The sequence below is a fragment of the Dermacentor andersoni genome, chromosome 6, assembly GCF_023375885.2.
Source record: "Dermacentor andersoni chromosome 6, qqDerAnde1_hic_scaffold, whole genome shotgun sequence".
Classification (NCBI taxonomy): Eukaryota; Metazoa; Arthropoda; class Arachnida; order Ixodida; family Ixodidae; genus Dermacentor; species Dermacentor andersoni.
The window spans coordinates 48,996,131-49,023,373 of record NC_092819.1 but is presented as its reverse complement, the minus strand read 5'-3'; the positions used below and the strand labels follow the sequence as shown (position 1 = coordinate 49,023,373).

The 27,243-nt window shown below is 44.0% G+C and overlaps 3 protein-coding genes across 5 annotated transcripts in view; 2 read left to right on the top strand and 1 right to left on the bottom strand.

The window, feature by feature from the left end:
- Nucleotides 1–9,538, top strand: part of LOC126522059 (thioredoxin reductase 1, cytoplasmic-like) — a 31,278-nt gene extending 21,740 nt beyond the window's left edge. For all 3 annotated transcript variants that reach the window (XM_055066227.2, XM_050170841.3, XM_072288722.1), the window contains 5 exons: nt 605–835; nt 1,898–2,005; nt 2,480–2,575; nt 6,949–7,083; nt 9,035–9,538. In XM_055066227.2, coding sequence (XP_054922202.1) covers nt 605–835; nt 1,898–2,005; nt 2,480–2,575; nt 6,949–7,083; nt 9,035–9,097 — 633 coding nt within the window. In that variant the 3' untranslated portion in view covers nt 9,098–9,538. The remainder of the gene's footprint in view (nt 1–604; nt 836–1,897; nt 2,006–2,479; nt 2,576–6,948; nt 7,084–9,034) is intronic.
- On the bottom strand, nt 2,694–6,941 carry LOC129381448 (piggyBac transposable element-derived protein 4-like). The gene is made up of 2 exons (XM_055064311.2): nt 3,959–6,941; nt 2,694–3,629 (listed from the first exon to the last, which is right to left on the bottom strand). The coding sequence occupies exons 1-2, from the start codon at nt 3,963–3,965 to the stop codon at nt 2,722–2,724; spliced, it is 915 nt and encodes a 304-aa protein (XP_054920286.2). The 5' UTR covers nt 3,966–6,941; the 3' UTR covers nt 2,694–2,721.
- An 804-nt stretch (nt 9,539–10,342) lies between the features above and the next one.
- Nucleotides 10,343–26,775, top strand: LOC126522061 (traB domain-containing protein). The gene is made up of 9 exons (XM_050170846.3): nt 10,343–10,436; nt 13,103–13,450; nt 15,654–15,880; nt 16,866–17,006; nt 18,415–18,525; nt 20,307–20,446; nt 20,964–21,136; nt 21,869–21,974; nt 25,890–26,775. Exons 1-9 carry the CDS (start codon nt 10,412–10,414, stop codon nt 26,038–26,040), a joined length of 1,422 nt encoding a protein of 473 aa, XP_050026803.2. The 5' UTR covers nt 10,343–10,411; the 3' UTR covers nt 26,041–26,775.
- Nucleotides 26,776–27,243: the final 468 nt, after the last annotated feature.

Here is a 27,243-nt window from a genome sequence, read left to right as displayed (position 1 = left end):
GCACTTCTCACTGTCAAGTTTTTTGGAAGCAAATGTATGAGCCAAGCATTTTAACGCAAAGCACTGTGTCCGACATAACATGCTGCAATGGCCTGATGGCAATGGCCGTTAACTTCTGAGCGGGAGGTCAAAAAGCTTGATTGTCAGCCGGCATGGCTGCATTTCAGTCATGCCAAATGCAACAACACTTGTGTACTAAGCTGTGGTTACATTTTAGATAAACCTGTGTGGCCAAAATTACTCCTTAGCCCTCTACTTTTATATGTTTCATAGTCTCAGTACTGCTTTGAGGCGATAAGCTGCATGAACCAGTCGCGACCACTAATCATGTTTTATTAAAGCATGTATCTATATCTGGTGGTCCAGTAAGGTCAGGAAAATTGTATTTTCTTATATGTATGTTACATGTAGTCAGAATGCTTGTGACAAGGGCGGACAATCCTTTTAGTGTGATGTGTGCCTTGTTGTGTTTGCTAGTGTGGCTTGCTGACATTGCTTGCTGCTAGTGATTGCTAGCATTATGTGCAGGTGGTACTTGCTGGCAGTGTCTGCTGGTGATGTGCACTGCTAGTGTTCACATCATGCGCTCGCACTGCTCGTGCAGGTTCTGTTTGCAGTGGGGCGCGAGCCATGCACGCACAGCCTCGGCCTGGCTGAGGCTGGAGTGAACGTGAACCCCAAGAACGGCAAGCTGCCAGCAGTGAATGAGCGGACGAATGTGCCTCACATTTACGCTGTGGGCGATGTTCTCGAGGGGCGCCCCGAGCTGACTCCTGTTGCGATCCAGGCGGGCATTCTGCTGGCACGCAGGCTTTACGGCGGCAGCGACGTCCAGGTAAGCTCCTCCATCACAGACTTCCCTATGGCGCTTCAGTCAGTCATCTTTTAGGCAGAGCTAACCTTCTGTCCCTATCCCACAGTACTTGAATCTACAGCAGCAATTTCACTCTACTATTTTGTGATACTAAAGGGTGATTATAAAATGTAATTCACAGAAATATTTTCTTCTGGGTTGTTAGCAGGTGGAGACACATCACAATAAAGCCCTTTTGTGCATGAAATAACTCGTTATTCATTTTTCCTATGCATTATATTTTCTGCATATACTTTTTGCTTATTGTCTTCGTGTCACTAGTGTTGGGTATTGAGCATCATGCATTTGACAGTTGTATAACAGGCACGTCTGTACTATCCTGCTTAAATCACGCAAGTGCTGAAATCGACATTGACATCATCACTGGCAAAATTTCTGGGTGTAAAATCTAATATTGCATTGCGGATGATTTCATGGAATACTATACTACCAAACTGCAACAACTGTTCATGGCATGGAGCTAGTTATAAACTTGGAGCATTTAGTTCTTCTTAGATTCCCCAATTTTCAACACTTTGCAAAGAAATTTGAGTGTCTAAATGTAGCATCTACTCCCAACAGGCACTAGGATTGAACTTTTTCTTTTGAAAGCAAGTACTTTTTATCTAATCAGTCCAGCTACTGCTCCATGTGAATATTTCTGTGTTTCATGTGTATGTCAATATGTGGAGGGCTCAAGCTAAAGCTACCTTTTAAATTGGAAAAGTGTGATGTTTATGTTAGAATAGTCTCTTTTAATGAAGGATAGTCTCTTTTAGTGAAGTCCGCCGTGTTTATTACCCTCCTAATGATTCAGTAACTCGTACCGAGGCAGAGAATCAATTTGCTATCTATTGAACAATTTGTTCAGAATGGTAATTGTGACTGAAACTGATAACTGCTCTATGGGCCGGATTGCTAAGAGATACATGCATTTTTAAGCCTTGTTGCAAATTCCTGGTTGCTTGCAGAGCCATCAAGTTGTTTGTTGTCTTGATCCAAGGGACATTTCGTATTCCGCATCCTCTTCATTAACCTGTGCAGTGTGACTACACCAACGTGCCTACTACTGTGTTTACACCCATCGAGTATGGCTGCATCGGATACTCGGAGGAGGACGCCAATGCCAAGTTTGGAGCGGAAAGCATTGAGGTACAGGCACAGTATCATATGTGGAACAGAGCACAGTGGTACTTTGAATACTCTTATGCTTGCATATCGTACTAAAGTCAGAGAAACAAAAATATCGAGGGGTTCTTCGTTTCTTTTTTTCTTCACGCGATGGATACGTGTAACATCTGAGGCAATTTCAAGGCAGTCTTTGTTAGAACCTAGAGAATCAAGAATTTTTTAGCAGTGTTCAGGCGTGGACGTCCTTGACATTAGTTAGCACTGAACTAGGAGGGACCGGCAGTGGCCGAACAAAGGAAGTCTCAGCCTAGAGCCAATGTTCTGACAACAGGACTTTGTACAAAGGCGAAGTCTTCTTGGCAAAAACCCCTTCTTCTTTTTTTTTTGCCCAAGTTAAAATTAAAGTAAAGTAAGCAGTTTTACTGTGTTTGTCGTCTAAGCCTTGGCAAATCCGTAGGCAAGTACAACATCTCTTCCTGCTAAACCCTGGTGCAGGTTTTCCATACAAGCTTCACGCCACTGGAGTGGACTCTTCCAAAACGTGGAACGGATGCAGGTTACCTGAAGATTGTCTGCCTGATCCCTGAAAACGTGAGTTTGAAGTTTGGTACAGCATCTGAACTTGGCGCCTCCATGCGCCCCACATGTTTAACCCTTTATGAGGCGCGAGAAATCTACTTAAATGTTCTTAAATAAATTGTAACGCATGTAGGACCCAGAAAAAAATTTATTATTGCTTATAAAAGAATATTCTCGAAAATATGGGCGGGACAACACCTGTCCCACCGATAACTTGGCGATAACTTGATTTTGGGTTTCATAGGCATATACTGTTTCATAGATGACCTTCCTTTGAATAAGATCATACTTTCGTCCACTGCAAGACGAGATGAAGGCGTGTACTCATTACAAAAATTTTCATTCATCATCTTGATGAGCGGGCGAACTTTGAAGCAGCGGTCATACTCTTTCGAACCTTTCTTTGGCATCTGCGTGTTGTCGTTCAAGTGTAAATTGTTTGTGATTTGTTGAAATCTCTTGTGCGTCATGACCGCAGCGATTTCTTTCACGAAGAATAGGCTATCAGAACTCCAATACAGATGCACTTGGTGCATAGGATTAGCACTCATGAGTACCAGCATGCCAAAATAGGACTTTAGTTCCTCGGCAGTGAGCGGTAGCCAGCCCCGTGTACCTTCCTGGGTGGCGTAAAGATTTGTGTGATCAACTATGTGATTCACGACTTCATCGGTGAAGAAAAGCTCGAAGGCATTCAATGCCGTGCTCTCTGACGACAGCTTCGCAGAAAACGTCGGATCAGTGTCCCTCGGCATCACAACGTCTGCTGGTGTCGTCTCCCACTCATCTTCCGTGTCAGAATCATCTGCAGCAGCTGACGAGTCTACAGTTGATTTGCAACGCCTTTTCTTCTGCTTGCCAGTATACACTCTTCGCGCTTTTTTCTTACGTTTTACAGTAGGAACTGCAAGCTCAACTTCATCACTTTCGCTGTCATTTTCACTTTGAAGATCACAAGGCAGCTCTTCACAAGATTCTTCTTCACAGTCATCTTCGCTAGCACTTTCAAGGTCCGGAAGGCTGAAGTAAAGATCAAGAGCCTCTTCTGGAGTCAGATTCCTCTTTCCTGCAAAAACGACAGGCAACACTTTATGCAAGCCCCATGGTTACATGTGGATAATACTTCTGCAACCCGCTCTGTCGATTTATTTCAGGGTTTTGGTGGTATATAGGAGCAGAAAATATGAATGCGAATAGCAAAAGCGAAGTGAAACGTCTCTGAAAATGTCTGGGTATGAAAATCAAATCTCAAAGGGGCTTCCTAGGCCTAACCTCCAACCACTACATTCGGAATATTTGCCGGTAGATGAAAAACATTGCTCACTCTCACGTCAAACCTGCATACAATTGATCTAAGTGCATTACAGGAGTGCAAGATGTAGTTTTTGCACTTACCGGACATCACTTTTGTGGTAATGGAGCAACCAAACTCGCGCACTTCAGCAGCGACGGCACCGAAAAAAACAAGGCAGTAGAAAAACAAGAGCTACTAATGCCACCTACCGATTCAAATAAAAAGTTAAGTTTATAGTTGCTCTATCTTCTGCATGATGGCGCCACCAGTTTCTGCGGGTCTACGTATTTCCCACTGAGCACTCGAGGCAGTTTTCGCTCGTGGTTGCGGGTGGGACATATATGTCCCTATGACCGACAAAGGGTTAATCATGCATTTGTTGCATTTGGCACCTATTCTTGATTTGAAAAGATTTAGTCACTTGTAAGTGTTACAGCTATTCCTTTTCCCGTGACAGTAATAAGAAAGATATTGTAAAATAAGAAGTAACACCTCAGGTGCAGGAAATCTAGAGCATAGTTTGGTAATAGAATAAGTTCACATGTAGTCTCAGACATGTAGAAACATTAGAAAGAAAAGGCAAGGGCAGTTGCACCACGCACTATACCGAGTCCCGACAGATATGCATATATAATTAGTTCTGGACATGTACATCAGGCTGCGATGTGGTCCAAGATGAACAAGCATTGAGATGAAGAAAATACACTGATGACAGAATACTCGCACGGAGACACAACAGTCAAATTCGGGCTTTTCATCATACAAGGCAAAAGAATGATGAGCATGGTACGCATATTACACAGAAAGCATACATGAATCAAGTAGAACATTTGTAAATGGAAATTGCCTGAATGGAATTGATGGTTAAATGGAACAGCCTCTATAATGGTTCGTTTTGCTATTTTTCTTTCCCCTTCAAAAAGCCATAACCAAATTTTTATTTTGTGACACCTGTATTCTACACAGAAAGCTAACCTTATAAAGCAGTGGCAAAAATTCAGACAAGGAAAAATTTGATAGATATTTAGTAATGCATATCACATGCAGTTTGGACAGCTTGGCGGTACCACTGCCTGCCCCATAGATGGCCATAATAAGAATGATTGAAATTCCGGGCACTTTACAGCGCGTTCGAAAATTTGGACTCCACCAGCATGATCTCATGCTAATTCAGTCCCCGGTTTGAGCAGAAAGAGCAATGTTTTTGCTTTGATATGTTGCCAGTGCCTCCTCTGAATCAAAACTAGAGAAGCCTAGTCAATACAGAAAGTGTCTATATGCTCAAACCACTGGACAAACTAGCTGCTAAATTCACTTTTTTATTCTTAACATTTCTAACAGCATTAAGAGGGTATGTGACATACTATAGGGTGAACATTTTTGAGTTCTACACAAATTTTAAAAGTTGCCTCTAGCAGATAGCACAATTCTTGTCCATGAGCTAGATTTTTCAGAGAGGCAAACATTACTAGCACGAGAAATAAAACATGTTAACTTGCCAACAAAATATTGCCAATTAACTTCTTAATTAATTACTTTATGGCACATGTTGCAATTTACAAATTGTAGCCAGGGAGCTTGCAAGACCTGTCCACTGGAAATTTTTTTGCAGGAAGACACCAGTTTCGAGGTATTATTTCCCAAAGTGTGGGATGAAATACTTGGGTGTTCCAGTTAATTTCGTGCTTCAATGCATAAAAGAGTATTTCGTCAAAATAGTAAGTGGAACAACAGTGCATTGTTACGCCGAGTTTGATGGCCCATATCGCCAAACTGGTGTCATTCTAGAAATTAATTCCAAGTGGGTACGCCTTGCAAGCTCGCTGAGTACGATTTGTAAGTTGCAATATGTGCAGTAAAACAATTAATTAGAAGGTTACTTAATAAATTTTTGTTAATAATTTGAATATGTGTTTAGACTTTTCATTCTAGTAATTTCCTGCACTGTGGTGGTTACGGTGGAGCGGGGTGTGCCCACAATGCCTTGCCTACTGAAAGTCACGTGGCACACAGTTCAAATATGATTTTGGACATTCACGTCGACGCCACTGTTCCCAGTTTTGGTGTCTACAACTGCAGCACGCTCAGCTAGCGGATTCGTCGCAGTACCCTGCGGCTACATATCAGACCGCTGCTGCATGCAACTGTAGCGTGCATGCACTGTGATCGCTTTGTGCACAAGAGAGCTTGAGTGCGTGCTCCAGTCTTGCCATGCTACGTGATGTGGACCAACTTTGTCCTGCACCACCTTGACCGATGGATTGTAGCCACATCCAACTTGTGCATATTGAAGCACTGTCAGTAGCTACAAAGCCAAGTATGCCAAGGCATCTAGCCGGGAGCGGCCAGGAGTGAGTGCACACTGGCAAGCGTGCACTTTATCGGACCATGGTTTCACATGGTTCGAGGCTAGCTGCCTGATGACTAAAACACCGATGAGCAGTCTGGCCAAAGTTTAGTTCCTATGGCCGCAGCCATGGCTGAGCGGGAGCAAACGATAGTCGTCTTCTTCCAGAAGTACATAATTCTTATCGAAATTCAAATGCAGATGTTTGCTTACGTCAGCCTGTTTATCAAACTGCATCAATAGATTTATGCAGTAACAGTAGGAAGAAGTGTACTGATTAGAATAATTGAGACAACATTACGTTTGTACGTACCGTTTGTTCCACTGACATTACCAGAAATTATTGTTGGAGTCAAGTCAGGAGCAAATTCATGTTGCAGTTGCGGAGGAAGGGGGATGTAGACCTCCATGGCCTGTACGCCTCTGGACCTGATAGTGTGTATCAGTTTGGTCAAGGTAAATACTAGAACCCTAGGATATTGTTCAAGCCTTTGATGTGGAAATGACTTGTATAATAAGTTGCTGAATGTTCATGCAGCATAACCCTTCACTCCAGATGATGGATCATTGTAGTTGTTCACAAGCGTGAACATAGCATGAACATTGCAGTCTCTTCTCCTACACAAGTTGTTTTCCGATCATCTCAGTCCAGTGGCACTAACAGCCATGTCTCCAGGGAAATTCATAAGTGTAACGCGCTGGACAACAACCTCCTTAGTGATGTTCTGCGGCGTCTCCTTTCAGAATCGCATTCTTGGCTTCCACTACCTGGGGCCCAACGCTGGCGAGGTGACTCAGGGCTTTGCTACTGCTATGAAGCTAAACGCCACAAAGGCAGACTTGGATGCCACCATTGGAATTCACCCTACGTGTGCTGAGGTGGGTTAAGTACCTCATGTCTTGTTGTGGGCCTGGCCTTGCTTCTAAATTCCTAGAGTTTACTGCTCATTCATAAAGTGCTCATTGTTTTATAAGTGGGTCGCACAATGTCTTCATGTTTAACATTTGTGCAAGTGTGCTTTGCACACTGTGCTCTGAAAATAGTGTGTGGGCGTGTTTGCTGTAAGCCAGTGCAAAGTGCATAAGGGCATTCGGAACACATGGTAACTATGGGGCACGACAAGGTCAGGGGGTGGTCACATGGCTGCTAAAAAATTGCTTGAATGATTATCTATAGTGGTAGCCATCCAAAATTAAGTGGGAAGTGGAAGGGTGAGCAAGTTGGTCAGCCCCCTCTCCCCTCCGCCTAAAGTTGTCTTCCAGTGCTGCTTCACAGCAGTACGGGGGTATTGCCTTGAAGCCGAAGGGGAAACTTCAAGAGCCATTGTTGGAGTGGTGATGACCGAGCATACAAGATTCCTTCAAGATTGTCTTTGTGCTGGCAAGTGTGTTTGGCCTTCTTCTATAACTGTAGCGCACTAGTACGTGCCACAATGGTCCGGTCACAAAATATGACGAGGACACGCCCGGCACGCTGACGGTGCACGAGCAGTGGAATCGGCGGAATCAGGCTTCCCACTGATTGAACGAGTGCATTAACATTTACTAGAAGGGCATCTCAAGAAACAGCTAAGGATGGTCGCGTAACCACCCAGTCATGCAATTATATGCCTAAGATTAGTTCTATCTAGCGACATCATATGAGCGCTTAACATGTTGTTTCCTACTGCTGAGTGATCTCGTGCCACCTCGTTCCATGTTTCGTGGCATCACAAGGATTGCGGAATAATCAACACATCGCTTCGATGAATTGAATCGCTAAAGGGCTGCGTTCTTGTATTGCAGCGACCACTTCATTTATTTTAAATGACACCAGATGTGTTTTGTGAAGGGCTTAAATCTCAATGAGTGAAATGGACGGAGGGCGCAACGATCGCACAGCACCCATGCTTGACACGTGCAGTTATTAATTTTATTGCAGCGCAAAGGCTACAGCACCAAGCTTAATGAATCGACATCGTAAGAAAATGCATACCACCACTTACGACTGCGATACAAGCACGGAACAAACGGACTTTAAAGGGAATGTGCACCGTACGTGCACACGTAAACAAGTAGCAGCTAGCAGACCATGCGATGCGCCATTCATACCATCGTAGTTCAGCAAGTGTCTGCCAAGTGGCAACTCTGCTCGGTCTTGCGGCCAATAGCGGCCGTTGTTGTCTTCGGCGGCCGCCTTTTATACTTGTTGCACTCCGGTGCTGGCTCCTTGTGCGACAAGTCCGGGGGAATAAAAAAAAAGTTTCTGTCCTGCCTTCAGCCTGGTCGGTTCTTTGTCTTTCACTCGCCAGTTCACGTGTTTTATAGCAGACCTAGCCTTGGTCCCTATAATAACAATTTAAACATTGTTTTGTGCTGCTATTTATTTGCTCAGTTTGAATCTGTAATTTTTTTTCCTATGGTCATCAACCTTTAACTGTCCCGAGCTGTACTCATTCTTGGTTTATTTGAGTATCATCAAGGGCAAATTATAATGGTCTGTGCAACTGCTTCTTGTGCTTTTCTCGCCAAGATTGAGTCATGTGCGTCTCATCTCACTGCCTACTGCTGAGTTTGAGCATTTGTGCACATTATTTTGTAGTTCACATTTGCTTTGCCGTCGTGCATTGAGAGGATATTATTGAAGACTTTTATGTATATTGGTAGAAAAACTGTCTTTCTCGAAGCGTTTTGTTTTTCATTGTTCTCAGTGGGACACTGTGTGCAAAACATCAGCGAAAAAGAAACATTTTGGAAAAGCTATATTATACACAGTGTTGGGTTGCACGTGCATGTATGTGGTGTTTGCACCTTGCCTAACTTTAAGCCATGTTTTTGCATCTTGGTGCAGCTCTTCACAACGTTGACTGTGAGCAAACGGTCCGGGGCCAGCACCAAGCAGGGTGGTTGCTGAGGTTAAGCCCCATCGCCAAAGCGCGCGGCCGCCTGCCCCCGAGGCACAGTGCACATGTAACACCCACAACGTAGAATTTTAACTGCAAGCTGCTACATCCCCGTGCTGCTTGCACCTGAACGCACTGTGCCACCCACGCACGCCGACACCAGCCCAAGCACGGTTGGCAGGCAGGCCCCCCCCCTTTGGCGATGGGATGAAGCCCTCTGCACCCATCTATAGGAACATGCTCGTCGGCTCCACACAAGTGTGCGACCCATGACGGCAGTGCTGCGAAACTCAACTCCTGAGAGCGACCTGCCTGATGACGTCGACGTAGCTCTTCCTGCGAGCTCAAGCATGAAGTTGCTAACCTAAACAGTTGTTTTTTTGGCAATTTCTTTTTAAATCAGCGCTGTACTTTGTTGCGCTTTTCATTAAAAAGTATTTATTTAAGCATAACTTGATGTGTTGTCTTTCATTCATTTCAACCAGCGCACGAAACACTGACAGAAAAGAGATGAGACCAGTGCTGCCTATCAATTAAAATTTTATTTGAGATGCACGTGGTGTATGTGACCAGGTAAACAGCAAGAAATAGAGGAAGATTTGCCAGGAAGCGAATACTGCAAAGCCCTAAGTGATGAGCTGTGAAGTCCCGTTAATGGAGTAAGTAAATACATTTCTTCAAAATCTTTAAGTCTTATAAGTTTGATTCGGGAATTGGGGCCGTCACGTTCCTCGGCAAATACGAACCCAGCAAAGGAGCCGCATTCCATAGGCATTCGTGTGTGTGCGTGTGTTGGCTAAGCTTGTGTATGGATATCCGGAAAACGCGTGTTAAATTGAGCATATCGATCGATCATGTGCGCTTGTAATATTCATGCACTGTAACTTTTATAAACGACGTGGCAAAGCAAAACAGCTCAAGTTAATGCTTAGCCAGTGCAAGTAAAACAAGAAAAGCTCTAATGACGTGGTAAAAGCGCATGTCACGTGATATGACATACACCTTGCGCGTCGTTATGAGCGAACTCACGAACATTTACCTCCCTGTCTTTTTATTTTCGAAATCGCTATTTCTCTATGTCGCCCGCTCACAGAGAAGATACCGAAACCGAAATCGAGTAACTAAAACAACGGCACATTTTTTTGTTTTATATCCATACGTCTTAGTAAAATGTGTTGCTTTATGTCGCAGATATTGTTTGGCAGTTACTAGAAATTATGTGTAGTTTTCTTTTTGTCATTTTTTTTAAATGTAGTTTTTTGTTTCTTGGGCAACTGCGGCTTGCCACTTAGCGGCCGACTCTACATATTTCAACGCGAAAAAACATGGGTGACTCGACGGCAGCGGGAGGTGAGAAGTGCGACAATTGTTTGTCTAATGTTTAGTCACTTGAGCATTGGAGCATCATTCGGTATTCATATACGACAGGAGACACTAGGGACTTGTGTTAATCTTACATTTTGGAAGAGGTAAAGTCTGACAGAAGCGAGAAATATTTTAAGAAGGACGAGCTTTTGGTTTTGTGTTGGTGTGCGCATCTAATCTCATTTATGTTGTACACTACACGTCATTACAGCCTCCCGGTCTGCATGATGTCGAGCGTGCTTGCATGCTGGCTGTTTGAAATGAGCTGCGCAATGCAATTTGATCCGCGCTTTGCGGTTTGATCAGTGCTGTGAACGTCAGCCACGTGTGACTTTATTATCGTCCGAGTTGATTGAAGTGCGCTGCAACCATTGCCATATGCTCCTGGCACTAAAATGCTGGCGCAGAGAGATCGTTTGCCGCTGAAGACGGTGGCTTTTGTAGTCTGAATGTTGGCTGATTGATCGCACAAGTGGCTTTGAGAAAGAAATGCGTTGGCGGCCGTTTGTCGCGATGAGGCTGGGCCCCTTTGTGCACCGGTGTTCTAAATGTGGGATTAACAGTGTTTTAACTCGGCGATTGCAAAAGAGCACGGCTGTACTGCTGGCCTGTCAGCGCGAATCTTTATTTGCTCAAGGAACCGAGCAAACGTTTCCGCTACCGAAAGCAGCGGCGTATGGTTTAGGTTCGTTTTATTATTATTTTGCTTGTTGCCGAAGCGCACATAGGTGACATTTTCGTATCGGTTTTAAACTCGTCCAATTTGTACAAACGTTCAGGACACGGAAGAAAATTAAAAGATCGTTCGTGGCAGTTAAGTTTCAACTAGACTAGCGAAACTAGTTTCATAGGGAATATACTGCAAACGTTGTACAGTAATGCTGAATAATGGCATGACCACACAAAGCACTGGTGAGCTAGTCGTGGTAATCACTTTCGTCATCTTGGGCACTGCAGTAATTGTCATATCACCTTAAGGTGTAATGCTCATTCTTTCACTTTATAAATGCTGTTTTGGTACATAAACCAGGTCCACACAACAAAAATGGGTACAAGCAACCAAAGGTGTATTTGCGACTTCACCTTCTAGGTTTGCATCATATCTATATTGAATGTTGCTTTGACAAAGGGGCCAGGTATGAATGGCTCTAATAGTTAAATGGTTTGCTCATTCGGAACCAAATTTCATGTGTAGGTCATGTTTAGGGGCATATTTTGTTCATTTTTTCATGTTTGACATCAGTGCTTGCCCGTTCATATGGAATTAATCAGAAGCGTGCGTCATCTGCAGCAGTGCCAGGCAGAAATGTACATTTTCTTAACGGGCGCCAGTAGAAGCTCACATCTACCGTGCATTCTGTCTTCTCCTCAATTGGTGTTTAGCCGTCCTGTGACAACGGCAGCATTCCTTCCAATGAGAAAATCTACATTTTTTGTCTGGCATTGTCAGAGATTCTGTGTACTTTGTATTCAGTCAAGACAAGATACGCAAGTGCTTCATTCAAATGGGGTGTAAAACAATGCATTACGAAAATCCTCATTTGTTTGAAATTTGAGGATGAATAATCCAGTCGGTTAGCCAGAAGAGGCTATTTATACTTGGCTCTCATATGGACACAACATGTTGTGCATTTTAGCATGAACCTAATCAAGGCACTGCCCATTGTAGGCACCTTGAAGATATTGTTTAGCTGTTTTACTGAATATATTGTAATGTGAATGATCCTAATGATCGGAAGCAATATTAGAATGAATGAATGAACGAAAGCTTCATTTCTATGCTGATGCTTAATGCCAGTGTGGGTTGCCTCTGTTCAGGCGGCCCCTAGGTTGTCTGTTATGGCCTTTTAGGTGGTGTTGAAGAAGCAGAGCAGGTGTAAATGTGTTCCCGATTACCCCTGTTGAGAATAAACTCTTGCTGCTATTGTTTGGGCTGAAAGGGTTGAAATACAGTGCTGTAGCAAAAATTGTGCTATGGGAGCAGAGCTGTGGTTTGTTATGAAAACTTCTTTCGCAATATTTCTTGAATTTCTTATTTTACTGTGATCTATATTAAAGGCACTTTTGTAGGAAACGTGCCTGCGCATTGTGTCCTACAAATGACATGAAGTCTGCTGCCACGTCACAGGTCTGTGATCAGCGTATGGCAACATCACTTGGCCCTAACTGCACTGGTGGAGTTACAGCTTCTGCTCGTTGCATATGCTTATGACGGTGTCCTTTAGTGCTTCTGCTGTGTGTCCTCAATAATTTTCTGTACTCTGGCTGGCTGAATGCTGAAGCTTACGTGCTTCCAGCTTCTTGCTGTAGATGAAAAAGAAGGCACCCAGCACAGCCTCCTGTGCAGTTTTTACGAACTATAGAACAGAACACACAATTCTCGTGTCTATTATGTCATTTGCAGACCAAAGCAATAAAGTAGAGGCTAGGGCAAATTGTTAATATTGAATGGGGGGCAGGGTCTGCACTGTGTGCAACACAAGGACAAGAGAAGGGCCTGTTTGTGTTTCATTCTCTTGTCCTTGTCTTCTGCACTGCACCATTGTTACAAAGAAATTAGCGCTTGCTTTCCCGTTCCTTGTAGCTTCACAGAATCTTAAACCTTTACTTCTTGAAGCTCCACATCATTCTGCTGCTATGTCCTGTTTCAGCTCCGGGCCTATCAGCACCCATTGACAAGGCGACGGGTGATACCAAAGTGAATGGGCCAGCCACAGGAGCCCTGAAGACGCTTACAAGTGTCTCGCTCACCGGTGACGGCAACGGAAACTCGAACGTGGAAGGCAACGGGCTTGGCTCCGTGAACGGCAGCCCTGTGAAGCGCCAGGACGCATCTGACTCGGAGAAGAGCTTGTCCCTCCTCACAGCCAACGGCGAGGGAGACCAGTCCAAAGCAGTTTCGTCACCAGAACACTTCTCCACTGCTGATGAAGGTGACATTGGCGAAGAGACTGCTGATGGCGACTCTGAGGAGGACAGCTTTCTTTCAAGGGAGACGGGTACGACTCCCACTTCTTAGGAATACGTCACATGAGTCGGAAAGAATGCAAAAGCTGTGTATAGGCTATCCATGCTTCACTTTGGTGCAGAAAGCCTATGCTGCACCTGCTAGTGAAGTGGTGCAGCTACACTCTGCAATGTCTTGATGACTATAGAAAGCATTATAGTGTTTAGGGTGAGGGCATGAAAGGATACAGACACGACACCACAGTGCACTGCATTGTTTTGACATTTCTTTACTAATGCGCCCAATAATTAGCAATTTCAGAAATTGTGCCTGTTATTAATGATTGGTGTTGTCAAAGTCGTCGTTTTCAGAGGTTGTGTGAGAACTTCCTAGGAACACCACAGTGTTCTGCAAGCCATTATGACCTCCTTTATCTTGAAAAGGTGGCTGTGGTGCCTGCATCATAGCTGTGTTTCGGCACAAGAGTAGCACAGTCAGTTCCTTCTTGAATTGTCCATGGTGTTGTGGCTTAGGGTGGCGTTCGGCGCATGGCATCCATCAAGCCCATCGGTTGCTACGTCAGGTTGTAGGAAAGGAAGGAAAAAGGGTTTATTAGCTTAGTTACACGGCTACAGTTACGGAAGCCCACTCCATGCAGGAGCAAGTTAAACGTCCGAGTACACATCAGGACCCTCTGTCGTCCTGCTCTAAATGTCTCTGCTTTCAAGAGGAAGCTTTAGCTCGGGTACTCCTATCTGAATAAGTGTAAAAGGAGAATTAGTTAAATTTGACGAGGTTTGTTGCATTTAAAAGAAAAACAAAATCTAGTGACTGTTGGTTTCAAATGTTTGATTTATATCATCAATATTTTATTAAAAATTGGCAAAAATCGATAATCTTCAGAAACCGAAACTATAAAGTTTACAACTATAACTGAGTAAGAAAAAATGATATCACAATTATGTGAATTGCATCTGATAGTACATCCAAAGTGGACAAAATTGATAGGTTGCACATGAATCTAAAAAAAATTTTGTAATATGGAAATACAGCTTTTGCAGAACCCTTGTACAATACGTAAAAATTCATGCAATATATAAATTGACATACCAAATTTGTCCGCTTTGAATGATCTAATGGAGGCCGTTTACAGAATCGCGATATCTGTCCTTGATGGTGAGCTATTCATTTGTAAACTTTGCGCTTCTATTTATTTGTAACTTGCGAATTTTTGAAAATTCTTTCAACAAAATTGAGGCCCTGAATAGAAAATCCACATCCAACAGTCACTATAATTTAACTTTCTCTCTCAAATGCAACAAATTTCATTTACATCAGTCCAGGGGTTATCTCGGAAAAGCGTTTTTGCGTTTTACATGCATTTGAATAGGCCGCGTCGGAGTTGGGCCCGAGCTAAAGCTTCCTCTTAATAGAGTTGTTTTCCCTGGGCAATTCGATTAGGGAATCTGAAGACTGTCCAGTAGCAAACCACAATCGTCGACTTCGTTGCGATACTTGCGCCCATGCTCGCAACACTCCACAGTAACTCCGCCTCGGAAGCCCGATGGTATGGATATGCGGCAGGATCGCAACCTGCAAATCCAAGGTCGCTGTCGTTTAGTAGCATTGGATGCCGCCCCCCTTCTTTTTCATCTTTAGTTCAGGCTGTAAGCTAATGGTGGGTTTGGTGGCCTTTCGTGGACCCGTCTAGAGTTGGTGCCCACACTGCGTCGACCTCTGGATAGGTGCTGATGGATGGGTGGTGGTTTGCCTCGTGGCAAACGTCTAATTAACTGCGACTCCAAGGTCGCCTTCGTTGTTTGGTAGCATTGGATGGGACCCCCCCTCCCCTTTCATGCTTAGCTCAGGCTGCCAGGTAATGGTGGGGGGGTGGCCTTTTTTGAGACCCGTCAAGAGTTCATGTCCACGCTGTGTTGACGTCTGGATAGGCGCTGATGGATCGGCGGACGGGTGGGCCCTTGGGGCAAACGGCCAGTTAATAACGTCTTTGTGGTGTTGGGATGTAACAATGATTGAGCCAAGCAAATTGTTGTTTATTTGAGGCTAAACTGACAACTTTCATTTAGTTATACATTATCAAGCTAGGGACAAATAGAAAAATATTGCACACTTGAATTTAAATGGTGACACATCAGTAGTGATAACAATCATAACCGCTTATTTCCATAATGTTGAAGCATACATTACACTACTTCTATTTGTTGAGTCACAAATGCTTTGTTTTGCCCAAACAGAAGATGTGCAGTCCGATACAGAATCAGAAGGTGTCGGCGAAGGCTTGGAGCTAAGAAACGTTAGTGGTGACGCCAAGCACGCAATGCCTATGGCTGTGAAGAGGGTTCGCAAAGAGAACCCTGAGCTTCCTGAAACAGTAACTGTATTGAAGACGCAGGAAGGCTCTGTGGTCTACCTGGTGGGGACTGCACACTTCAGTCTCGAGAGCCAGGAAGATGTGGCGAAGGTAGGTTTATGTCAAGTCTAGATCGCGTTAAGCTGGTCAATCTAATCTTTTCTGTGCTGTATGGCATAAATAAAACAGTTGCATTGAAAACATCGCAAGCTGCCTGAAATCGCGCAGCTTGTTTAAACAATTTAGAATATTGAATTGTCTGAGCGGTTTATCACATGTTAGGCATGCTTTAATGAAGATAATAATCAAGTTTCTCTGGACAGAGCAGTTGATTACGTGGCAGTCTCATGTCAGCTGTAGCCTTCAGGGGTAGAGTGTCATCTGTAACTGAGAAGGGAATGCTCACCACATAGTGGCTCAGTGGATATGGTGTTTTACTGCTGATCGTGAGGTTGTGGGTTCGGTTCCCGCAAACAATGGCTGCGTTCCGAAGGCGGCAAAATGCAAATACATTAATCTATTTAGATTAAGGTATACGTTAAAGAATTGCAGGTGGTCAGAATTAATTCTGAGCCCTCTGATATGGTGTCTTCGGTAGCCCTAGTGTTGTTTGGGATGTTAAACACCATGAATTATATTATGGGGTTTTACGTGCCAAAACCACTTTCTGATTATGAGGCACGCCGTAGTGGAGGACTCTGGAAATTTAGACCACCTGAGGTTCTTTAATGTGCACCTAAATCTAAGTACACGGGTGTTTTCGTATTCGCCCCCATCGAAATGCGGCCGCTGTGGCCGGGATTTGATCCCGCGACCTCGTGCTCAGCTGCCCAACACCATAGCCACTGAGCAACCACGGTGGGTAAACACCATGAATCAATCAAATAAATAGAGAATGTGACTTTTGCTCTACATAGAAGGCTTGCCTATGCAGTCCAGTGTAAGTGTGACAGCTTTGAATACATGCAGCTGGAAATAGCAGTTGCTTTCTATAACTGCTGATGATATTGTTCAATATTTTGTAAAGAAAAGTGCTTTTCAAGGCATGAATTTTAATTTTTTTTTCTGGTTTCATGCATGTGCTTTCTGCTTCCAGACAATCCAAGAAACTCAGCCGGATATTGTTTTGATAGAACTGTGCAAGAGTCGGCTAAACATATTGTCCTTCGATGAGGAGGTTATTCTCAAAGAGTCGCAGAGCATGAACATGGAGAAAATGATGACGACAATCAAGCAGGTTGGTGTCTGATTAGTTGGGGGAGTTATGTAGTGCTTTCACATATTTTTGCGCATTTGGGTTTCGATTAGTTCATTTCATTGGTGTTTTTGGAATGCTTCATTGTAAGTGAAATGCTTATCTTGTTAATATGCTAGGGATTTTTCTTTTCTTTCAAGAGTATAGCCACCACCCTGTTGTATAGTAGTTCGTAAGCTTTTCACTTCACCTGGTGTGAGATTTCAGACTTTGTTACATCATTTTCACTTTCTAAATAGGAAGTAGATGTTTGGCATTGACCTTTAGTCTGGTTTGTTAATTTTTGTATAGTTCGTTATTTTCTTCACCCTGTTATCTTCATCCTACATTGTCAGCATAGGATGCAGCTGCGGTATCTCCCCAGTAATGATTATCATCATGTTGAGACGACGATAAATAAAGCATATATATTATATGCTTATTAAAAAGTAAAGGCAATTTTCACATTGCTACCTGTATTTCCACACAGGAAGAACTACACGTATCACTGTTGTGTCACTTTTGGTATCGTGCAATGAGCTTCTGTATCTTGTGCACGAAAAAGGTGTTTGATTGCTCACAAGGCCTCATCTGCGCTGCTTGCTAGACCTCATCGTCTGACCTAAAAGTATGACCATGCCATACCTCCTTCAAAGGACCAAAAATGTGGTAATTCAATGGCACCTGATCAAGGCTGTAATGAGGAAGGAGAAGCAACTCACCACCAAGCCAGCGCACCTTGTCTATTGTTGCCCTTGCTCTATGAGGCCTGATGTTATTGTGCAGTATGAGCATTTCCTTAAACTCGTCGCTTCTTCTTTGCGGACGGGATACAGAAGCTGATTTCACGATTTGGAAAGTGCATTACCTTGCAGGGGCCATATATGGAAAAAGTGGTACGTGTAGGCCTTCTTCTTGTGTGGAAATAAATATGTTATGTGAAAACTGACTTTACTTTTTGATGTACCCTCGTACAATTTCAGGAAGAACCAATTTCAAACCTGTGACCTTCCCTTCTGAAAATAATGTTCTTACCAACTATGCTGCCAAGAGGTTGACAGAGTCCAAGCATAAAGGGCAAGCAATAGCTTACAGTGCAGTTTTTGATATCCTAATAAACCAGGCACAAGGCAAAGGAATGCAATTAAAGCTAGTGATGTTAAGTGCAAGATAGGAAAGTGAAGAAAGAAAAAGCTGTGGTGGTTCTGAGCAGGATATTCGTGCTGTGCTATGTATCTCTGTCTTAATTTTTTTCAACTACTACTTCACAAAGCAGAATGAATCTTACTTTGAGTAATAAATGAACCACCTGTTGCTGTTGCTGCTTTGAACTTTGGGTGAAAATGCAACTTTTTCCCTCTGTGATTGGTGCTTGTTCAACACTTCTGTTTTCTTTTTCTTCTTCTCTTAGAACGGCCTCGTCCAGGGCATCATGTACATCCTCTTGCTCAGCATGTCGGCGCACCTTACGCGACAACTGGGGATGGCACCCGGGGGAGAGTTTCGCAGAGCAGTGCAAGAGGTGAGCTTAGTTGCACTGTGACTTGTGAGCTTGTAGCACTCGCCCAGTGTGTGCAGGAGCCAAGTGACATCCCTACGGTAATGCTGTTCTCCCTGCCTTGGTCAAAAGAAGGCACAACCTCCTAGACTTGCTAGCTGAGTTTAAGGTTGTCATAGTGGGTTCTTCTTGAGCAAGTTCATCGGTATTCGTTGAAGCCATAGTAGTGCACTTAAAACTAACACCAAGGACAGAGGACAAGGCACCACGGGAACTACACTCGCAACTGCTTTATTGAAGTTCTGCAGCCAAGTAGGAAAAGCATACAGAATAATGCACATGTGTAAAGTTCAGCACGACAAAGAAAAAGAAATTCAAAAACCTAATCTCGCTTTCAAATGCCCATTACCCATTATAATAAGCTTAAACTCGGCTAGCAGGTCTAGGAGGTTGTGCCTTTGTTTGACCAAGGCAGGGAGAACAGCATTACCGTAGGGATGTCACTAGACTTTCACACCCAATAGGCAGACAGGTGTGTTGCTGATGCCATCTGTGCTTCTTTTTTCGTATGTGGTGTGGGAGATACAGGGTTGTCCTCCGTACTCTTGGGACAAAGGAACGACAACACAGTAGTGCAAACAATCTCAAGGGCATTTATTGCACCTTTCATAGATCAATGCCAGCTAGCCGAGTTGCTATACACAAAACGTGCTGATGGGCGCGCGACAAATCTAGAAGTCCGACTCACCGCGACCGATAGTGAGCGAATATGTTCGCCCCATGCTGGATCCCAACGCCTGGTCGTTCGCGTGTACGGTCACGCCAACGGTGGCACGTTCGAAGGCGGCCAAGCGAGGCGGTCTCGCAGAAGCATGGGTCGCAGCGCGCGCGGAATGTCCACGCTGTTCGCCGACCCGCCGGGAAAGAGCAAGTGCCTTGTCTCCCGGCGCCCAAGTAACCTCGCCTGTCGGCGGCGTTAGCAGCTAATTAGCAGCGCAACACTCGCGCCATCTCTCGCACTGCGCCCCAACCACATCGACCGCCGCGGGCGTCACGCAGGCCACGCGGCGAAGCGGGATTGCAGGAGATGAGCTATGCGGGAAAACTAGATCTCAGGGGAGGCATGAGATCACGCATCCCCCTTGCAAAAGTTTTCGTGCAGTGGTTTCTTTGCTTCTGCCCAAAATCTTAATCCCGTGAAACTGAGGCTGTCACTTGCAAGCCAACCAATGTAAAAGACAGTAAAGCTGCTGCTTGACTGTTTTACAATTTCTGGGTGTGTTCATTGTTGATATTTGCTTTTCAATCTACTGCCAAGCATTATGGTTTTACATGGCTGTTTAGTATGAACGTCAGACATAATTATGACTGAGAATATAGTGTAAATTCAAATTTTAATCTCTATGATCCTCATAGCAGATACATATAACCTTGCTCATTGTGGAAGCTCAGCAGCTATGGTATTCTCCTACTCAGTGCAAGGTTGCGAGTCCCATTCCTGATTGCCGCGGCCGCATTAAATTTGGTGTGGAACGCAAGAACACTCATGTACCATGCTTTGGGTGCACGTTAAAGGACCCCGTGTGGTCAAAATCCATTCACAGCCTTCCACTACTTACAGTGTCTGTCACTACTTGCAAGTTGCTTTGGGACGTTAAACTCCATAAACTTCAGATATAACCTTGCAGTTTTTGTTCGTTGAGAAGTGGTGGATGTAATGCGGAAGGGATGCTGTGCACGTGAAGCTACTAAATGCACTACATGTTATATTGTCTCCTCCTCCTTTTGATCATTGGAATCATTAGGCAGAGAAAGTGAAAGGCTGCCTGATCCACCTTGGAGATCGTCCCCTGCAGATCACACTTCAGAGGGCCTTGGCTGCCCTGAGTGTCTGGCAAAAGCTGCGCTTAGCATGGCACATGATCACAGCCAAGGATCCAATCAGGCAAGCAAATTTGTCTGAATATTTTGTTTTGGAAGTGTGAAACTCTCACATCCCACTCTTTCTTGTATTATTACTTGGTCCAAAATGGAAATCGTCTTTCGGAGCAGCGAATGCTTTCAACGATAGCTGATAACTTTAGTTGTCTAGTATTTTAATTGCAATAAGCTTTTCCCTTGAATGTCTAATCATGAGTCTGTAGTTTTTTATGTGTGTCACACAATCTAATGAGCAAAAGTGTTCTGAGCTTTTCTGTGTAAGGAAGTAACAAGCTCTGCTCCTCTATTGGTTTCTTATCCATATGTAGGGGAAAGGTAGATGTTAGTTGCTTGTGCTTGGTGACATGGGGATGAATTTGCATTATAAACAGAACAGAGTGTCTATACAACCATACCTCAGCCAGACATTGCAATCTATTGCCCGATTTCTTCTTATGTTTTATTTTGTATTCGTGGAAGAAACAAGTTCTAAAAAAGGAGAGCCGTGCTTCTGACATGGTCGTGTTCTTGTCTGCATGCAGCAAGGAGGAGGTGGAGCGCTGCAAGAAGCAGGACTTGCTGGAGGAAATGCTGGCTGAGATGACGGGCGAATTCCCCGCTCTAAGCAAAGTGTTTGTGCGGGAACGGGACGTCTTCCTGGCGTACTCCCTACGACTCGCTGCCAGCCCCATGCCTTGCATGAACAACCCTTCTGGTGAGCACAGCGTTTCTTTCAAGTTCACGTTTCCCTAAGTGGGTAGTTACTTCTAAAGCACAGTTCCTTCACGGCAGCGAGTTTGGCATTACCATGAAGTGTTCGTGTTGAAATGCATTGTGGGTTTCACGGCAATACGAATAGCATTGCTGTGAAGCAGGATTGTGTTTTAACAGAGAACAACGCTGAGAAGAGCAATGACAGCGTACAATAGTGCATCTAGAGCTTTGCGTTGTGGCAGCGACATGTGGGCCTTCTTATATAAAGATGCTAGCATTGTTTCATGCATTGTTTTGTTTTAGTTCTAGCCACCGTGGTGGCTTAGCGGCTATGGTGTTCCGCTGCTTATCATATAGCCGCAGGTTCACATCCCACCCACGGCAGCTGCATGACAACAGGGATGGATGGAATGCAAGAACGCTTGTGCACCCTGCTTTCGGTGCACGTTGAGGAACCTCAGGCAGTCAAAATAATCTGGAGTCTTCCATACAATGGCCCTCATAACCCACTGTACAGTTTTAGTCCATTAAGCTGCACAGTTTTTTAGTTCAATCTTTTGTTTTTAAGGGATTGCAGTGAAGAAGGCTTTCATTATGCACACTAAAATATGCGCATGATATATGTGTTTGCATGTGTGTGTGCACATGTGTGTGAATGCATGCGTACGTACATGCCTCGCATCGAGTTACTCTTCATTCTGTTCAATAAATTGTTGGTTAACTGGGTGTGCAGGTGAGCAGCCAACAGTTGTGGTTGGTGTTGTGGGCATTGGCCATGTTCCTGGCATTGTGGAGAACTGGGATAAGGTGTCTGATGTTGACATTCCTCCCATTATGAGGTGAGCTCTCTCTCTCTCTCTCTCTCTCTCATTTGCTGTGCTTTAGGATCGCTGCTCTAACTGGTCAGCATATTTCAACTACGTACACTTAGGCTGGTCCTCAAACTGTCTTAGTTGATCAGGGCTCATTTCTGTCGGAAAACATTAGGCACATGTTATTGACCACATGCTTATAAATTTCTGAAAGACTACCATATTATGAAATAAAAGTGGACATAGTATTGTATAGATATTCTGCACCTGTAGTCACCACAGATATGCTAAAATAATGAACTGGAAATACATCCACTCCTGTTTAAAATGTCATGATTCATTCATGTTTGGGGCACTTTGTTTATCTTAATGTTAGAACAATATGCTAATTTGACATTTAGTTCGTCACTTCGAGCAGTGTGTGGTATTGTGTCATTATAGGCTATACCTTATAGCCTAGTTACAATCTAACCTCAATATAACGAGAATAGATCCACTCAAACCTCGTTATAACAAAACGGGATGTAATGAAATAATGGACATAACGAAGTAAATGAAATTCCCCTTGAAATCCCCTTAGTGATTCATCTATCTAAACTCTCGTTTTAACGAAGTGAAATTGTCCTGCCAGTGGGTATAACGAACTAGATTCCTCTCCAAAACTAAAGAATTCCCGACCGCTGCCTGCAGAGTACATCGCTTTCCGCGGGTTTCAGCACTCGTTCGCCGCGCCAGTTCAAAATTCCCGCATCTCCGCGTTGAATACATCGTCGAGCAACACTGTTCCTTCTCCCATCCGCGTGTAGTTGCGCACCTGCTCACAAGGAGCAGCTTGCTACCGCACTTCCTATCAGGCCTCTTTCTTGCGTGTGCCTGGCTCTGCGAGACGCGCGGCAGAGCAAAAGACGCGCTGCGGTTCGAAAGATTAGTCCATTCACTTCTACTGCGCGGCACGCTGTGGAGGCAGGCGCAGCTGGGCTTGGCCTCTGAGATCACGTTGGCATTGGTGCAATCTCCGAGGCCACAAGCCGGCTGAGCCAAGCCAGAGAAACGAAGTTCGCTTGGCTGCTCGATCACACAGCGCAGCGCTGTGTTGTGTTTCATGTGCCCATCGACCGCGACGCGCCAAGTGGAAAGTGAACGCGAAAGACCACCACAGTGGAACATGTGTTGTCACGTGTTGCACACGCTGGATATTCTTGTGTTGATTTATTCAAATTTCATCGCCTGCGTGGCCGTGTAACAGTCCCGTGGGCCGAAAAGCCGTCTTCTTATTTACATCTTTAGAATTGCGCACCCCATTCGGCATGTATTGAATTAAATGGCAATAACAGATATAACAAAGTAATGGATTTAACAGAGTAATTTTGGCTCCCCCTTCAACTTCTTTATAACGAGGTTCTAGTGTGTAACGAAGTAAATTGTGAAGCAGCCCCTGAAACAGTTTTTGAACGTAGTTAAGAAACGTTGCCAATATGCTAATGAGGCTCCTGCAAACGTGAGCCAAATATTATTGCACTGCATGCAGCAGGAAACGTACAGTCTGACGTCAAAAGCAGTGAACAGACACTTGCTCTCACATCTGCAGCGTCATCATCGAAAGCTGATCAAAAGCAGCTGGCCGAACAACGCTATTGGCTGATTTCGTTATCGCAAGAACATTCTCAGTAATACATAATTAAATAAAAGAAATAATAAACGTAATAAATAAAAGAAATATGCAGTCTGCAATCTCGAAAAGACTGAAATATATCGTTGCGCTGCGCATATCTGGATCTGCTGCACGGGACCTCGGAGATGGCAGCGGTGTGCTGCTTAGCATAGTCTACTGCAGATGCCTGATGATCCCTTTCGCCGTCGCAACACTAAACTTTGTCTGTGACTACGCCCTCTTGGCTTCTCCGCTGTGTACCTTCCAGCGCACTAGTGGAGACGAAAAGAGGGAGAAAGCCAGTCAGGGTGCGATAACTCCACTTGTACTTGAAGGATTTGAAAAAATTTTTGCGGCATTAGAGTCGCTGGACGGCATACTTTAATAGTGAAGCCATTCTGTGGTTAGCTAGTAAATTGTTTCAGGGCCCCTTTCAGTGTTTTCTGCCAGTATCACTGTGTAGCAAATATATGCTTATAACGAATATCAGATATAACGAAGGCATTTTTTTCTCAAATGTGACTTCATTATAACAAGGTTAAACTGTAATAGAATGTGGTGTTACTGAAGTAGTGTACACCCACTGCCGTGGGTCAGTGTCTGTGGTGTTTTACTCCTGATCATGTCGCAGGATTGATTCTCGATTGCGGCGGCCGCATTTCAGTGAGGGCTGAATGCGAAAAATGCTCGTGTACTGAGCTCTCAGTAAACATTAAGAAAGCTGAGGTGTACCAGTAATCAAAAATAATTCCAAGTCTTTTACTATGATGTCTATGTCTCTTTCATAGCTCCTGTGTTGCTTTGGAATGTTTAAAGGGGCCCTGAACCACTTTTTATCAAAACGGAGAAAGGCATTTGAAGTGAAAATAGGCTATTTCAGAAATACTTTGCCACAAAAAGTGCTTCAATACATTCAGCAGATGTGAAGTTATTGGCAATCAAACACGGCCTCCGCTGTGCTCCCATTCCTTCTTCAATGCCTTGCACTGCGAAGGTTACATCACAGTGAGGCGTGCCCACAACACTCCGCCTTCTAAATGTCACCGTGGCGAGCAGTTAAAATTTCATTTTTGATGTTGACGTAGACACCACGACTTCCGCCTTTGGTGCTTATGACGTGCTAAACATAAGCCAAACGCGGTTGTCCTCAGCTAACCGCAGTGCGTACAGCCAGTGGACTTGTGGCGGCGACGGCCGCGGTATCTACGCTTTGTCGCTGACCGCAGGTTGATGTCAGCTATAGGCCAATAGCAGCCATCTAAGGGAATGATGAAATAAAGCGTCCAGAAGAGACTGAGAACAGGGCCTTCTGTTGAAAAGGGATCGTTTGATAGAAAGGTGACTTTGCGATCCGCTTGCGAGCTCCATGTAAAACGACAGCAAAACTTGGTTGAGATGTTCACAGCAGCGTATGCTACCCGTAGACTATGTCATTTCACCAAACTCGGGGGGTGCTTCTGGGCCCCTTTAACATAAATAGTCGAAGTAACTGCTCAAGCAATAAATATTAAAAGCACCTGGATGACCATATAGTTGCCTTGTTGTGTTCATTGAATCAAATCACTGCCAGTTAAGAATGGAGTATTTGCATAAAATATTTGCGCGACTACTGGGTGTCCAAAAATTAACCATGCAGTGTAAATGGTGGTCTTAATGTTTGAGGTTTTCTTACCGCAGTGTAGCGACAGGAAATGTTGACAGTGTCCACCACTGGCTTGAAGACTTGTCTGCACACGACGCTGTACTTTGTTACACACCCAGTGGAGGGTTGCTGGAGTTATCTGTGCAGTGTTCTGGGTAATGGTGGTCTGTAGTTCCTGCAGTGTGTGAGGATTGTTCTCATACACTTGTCGTTTGAGTTCACCCCACATACATTATCAGACTAACTACAGGTCTTGTGCTCTCATATCGCACATGAAACTGGAATGTCACTCACAATTATTATCATATTTTGGTTTATTTTCTCCCTGCATGGTTACTTTTTTTTGGTTACAGACTACAGTGCATGGTTACAGTGCATGGTTACAGACTTTTTAGCCTTACTAAGGACCTTGCGTTATATTCAAAACCATGCTCCAAATGTAATGCAAAAAGTTTTTTCCCAAAAAGCTCTGTGGGAAAGTTGATGTTGATGGCAGCTGGCACTCGTATTAATGTTGACGCATTGTGCACAAAAATCCCCTAGGAACAAGAGTGAGTTGTTGCATACACTCCTGAAGATGTTTGCATTTTGTGTTTGCATTTCCGTGCAGTGATAGTAATGTTTCCATGTCATATTGAATTCCTTGCAGAATTCCGGAACCTTCACTACCGTCCAAGATGCTCAAGTTCAGCATCAAGGCCTCCCTAATCTCGCTGGTCGCATGGGGGTGTTGGAAAGCGCTGCCTCCCTCCGTCACCCAAAAACCCATCGAATGGGTTTATGCGTTTTATCCTCACTAGACGCGAGGCCACCCTAAATATGAAAACAGGCGACCACTGTGGAAAGCAGGCCTCTATCTGCTTTCGATAGAACTGTGCGAGAATGATGTGTTACCTAACTTCAGCGTATCGCCTGTCACTGACGACAGAATGAAGGTGGGGTGCCATGGCTGACCATATCGAAGTTTGTTACTGGTCATGATGGAAACGAGGAACCTTTCACCGTTGTTGATTCTTTTTTTGGGGATCTATATGTGCACTCATTCGTTCATTGTGCATCACCAAATTTGTGGACCTCCCACATGGTTTCAAAGCAGCACTGTTGATCAAGTTGGTGCTCCATTAAGCCGTTTAAAGAAAATGCTTGTGATATGTCACTATACTGATCTTGTTTCCGTCAAGCACTGCTGTCCGTTGCTGGGTTTTTAGCATAAATGACAGTGAGAAATGTGGTACTTGCAGTGTCTGCTTCTTGCAGCCTTAGCTTATATATACCTTGTAGTTTCATTGCCTTTTCCTTCTTTTTCTTTTTTTTTCTTTTCCTTTTTGCACGGCCTATTGCGGTTTCATGTGTCAAAGCAGTGATAGGCAGCCACAAGTCTACACAGAAGCCTCCCTTACTCCTCTCCCTCTCTCCCCACTTTCTTCTGAACTTGTTTGGCATTTTTATGTGTTCGTACGTATATCTGAATTTCTGTCCTACCTACTATGGCACAACTGGCATGTCATGAAGATTAAAGTGTATTGTATTTATTATCTGGTGGTGTGGTTTCTCTTTCACCATAAAATATACTTGTCCTTTAAAAAGAAACTCAGCAGTGCGTGAATGTGATGCCGATGAATGTGATGCCGATAACAAAGTGCATCTGTCACAATTTGGATTTATGTTTATATAAGCTTGTCTTTGAGAGAGACTGAATAGATCCCGAGCATGCATCACACCTAATGCTTCCAGTGCACTTGGAGACGACTGAGCTTTCAAGCAAGTCAGTGCTGGAACTACAGAACACTGACGAAATGCAATCTGGAGTGGTTATTTTAATTTGGCGCGTTGCCAACAGCTTGCACTTAACATTGTTCATTTGGCTGGTCACTTTAAATGAAAGTCATGGCTATCTTGCTATGATCAGGAAGTTAATTATATTCCAGTGGCTGCACTATTAGTTTTCTGCAGGCAAGTCTGTAAGGTCAACTAAAAGCGTTTTTCTGATAGAGTAAGAAATG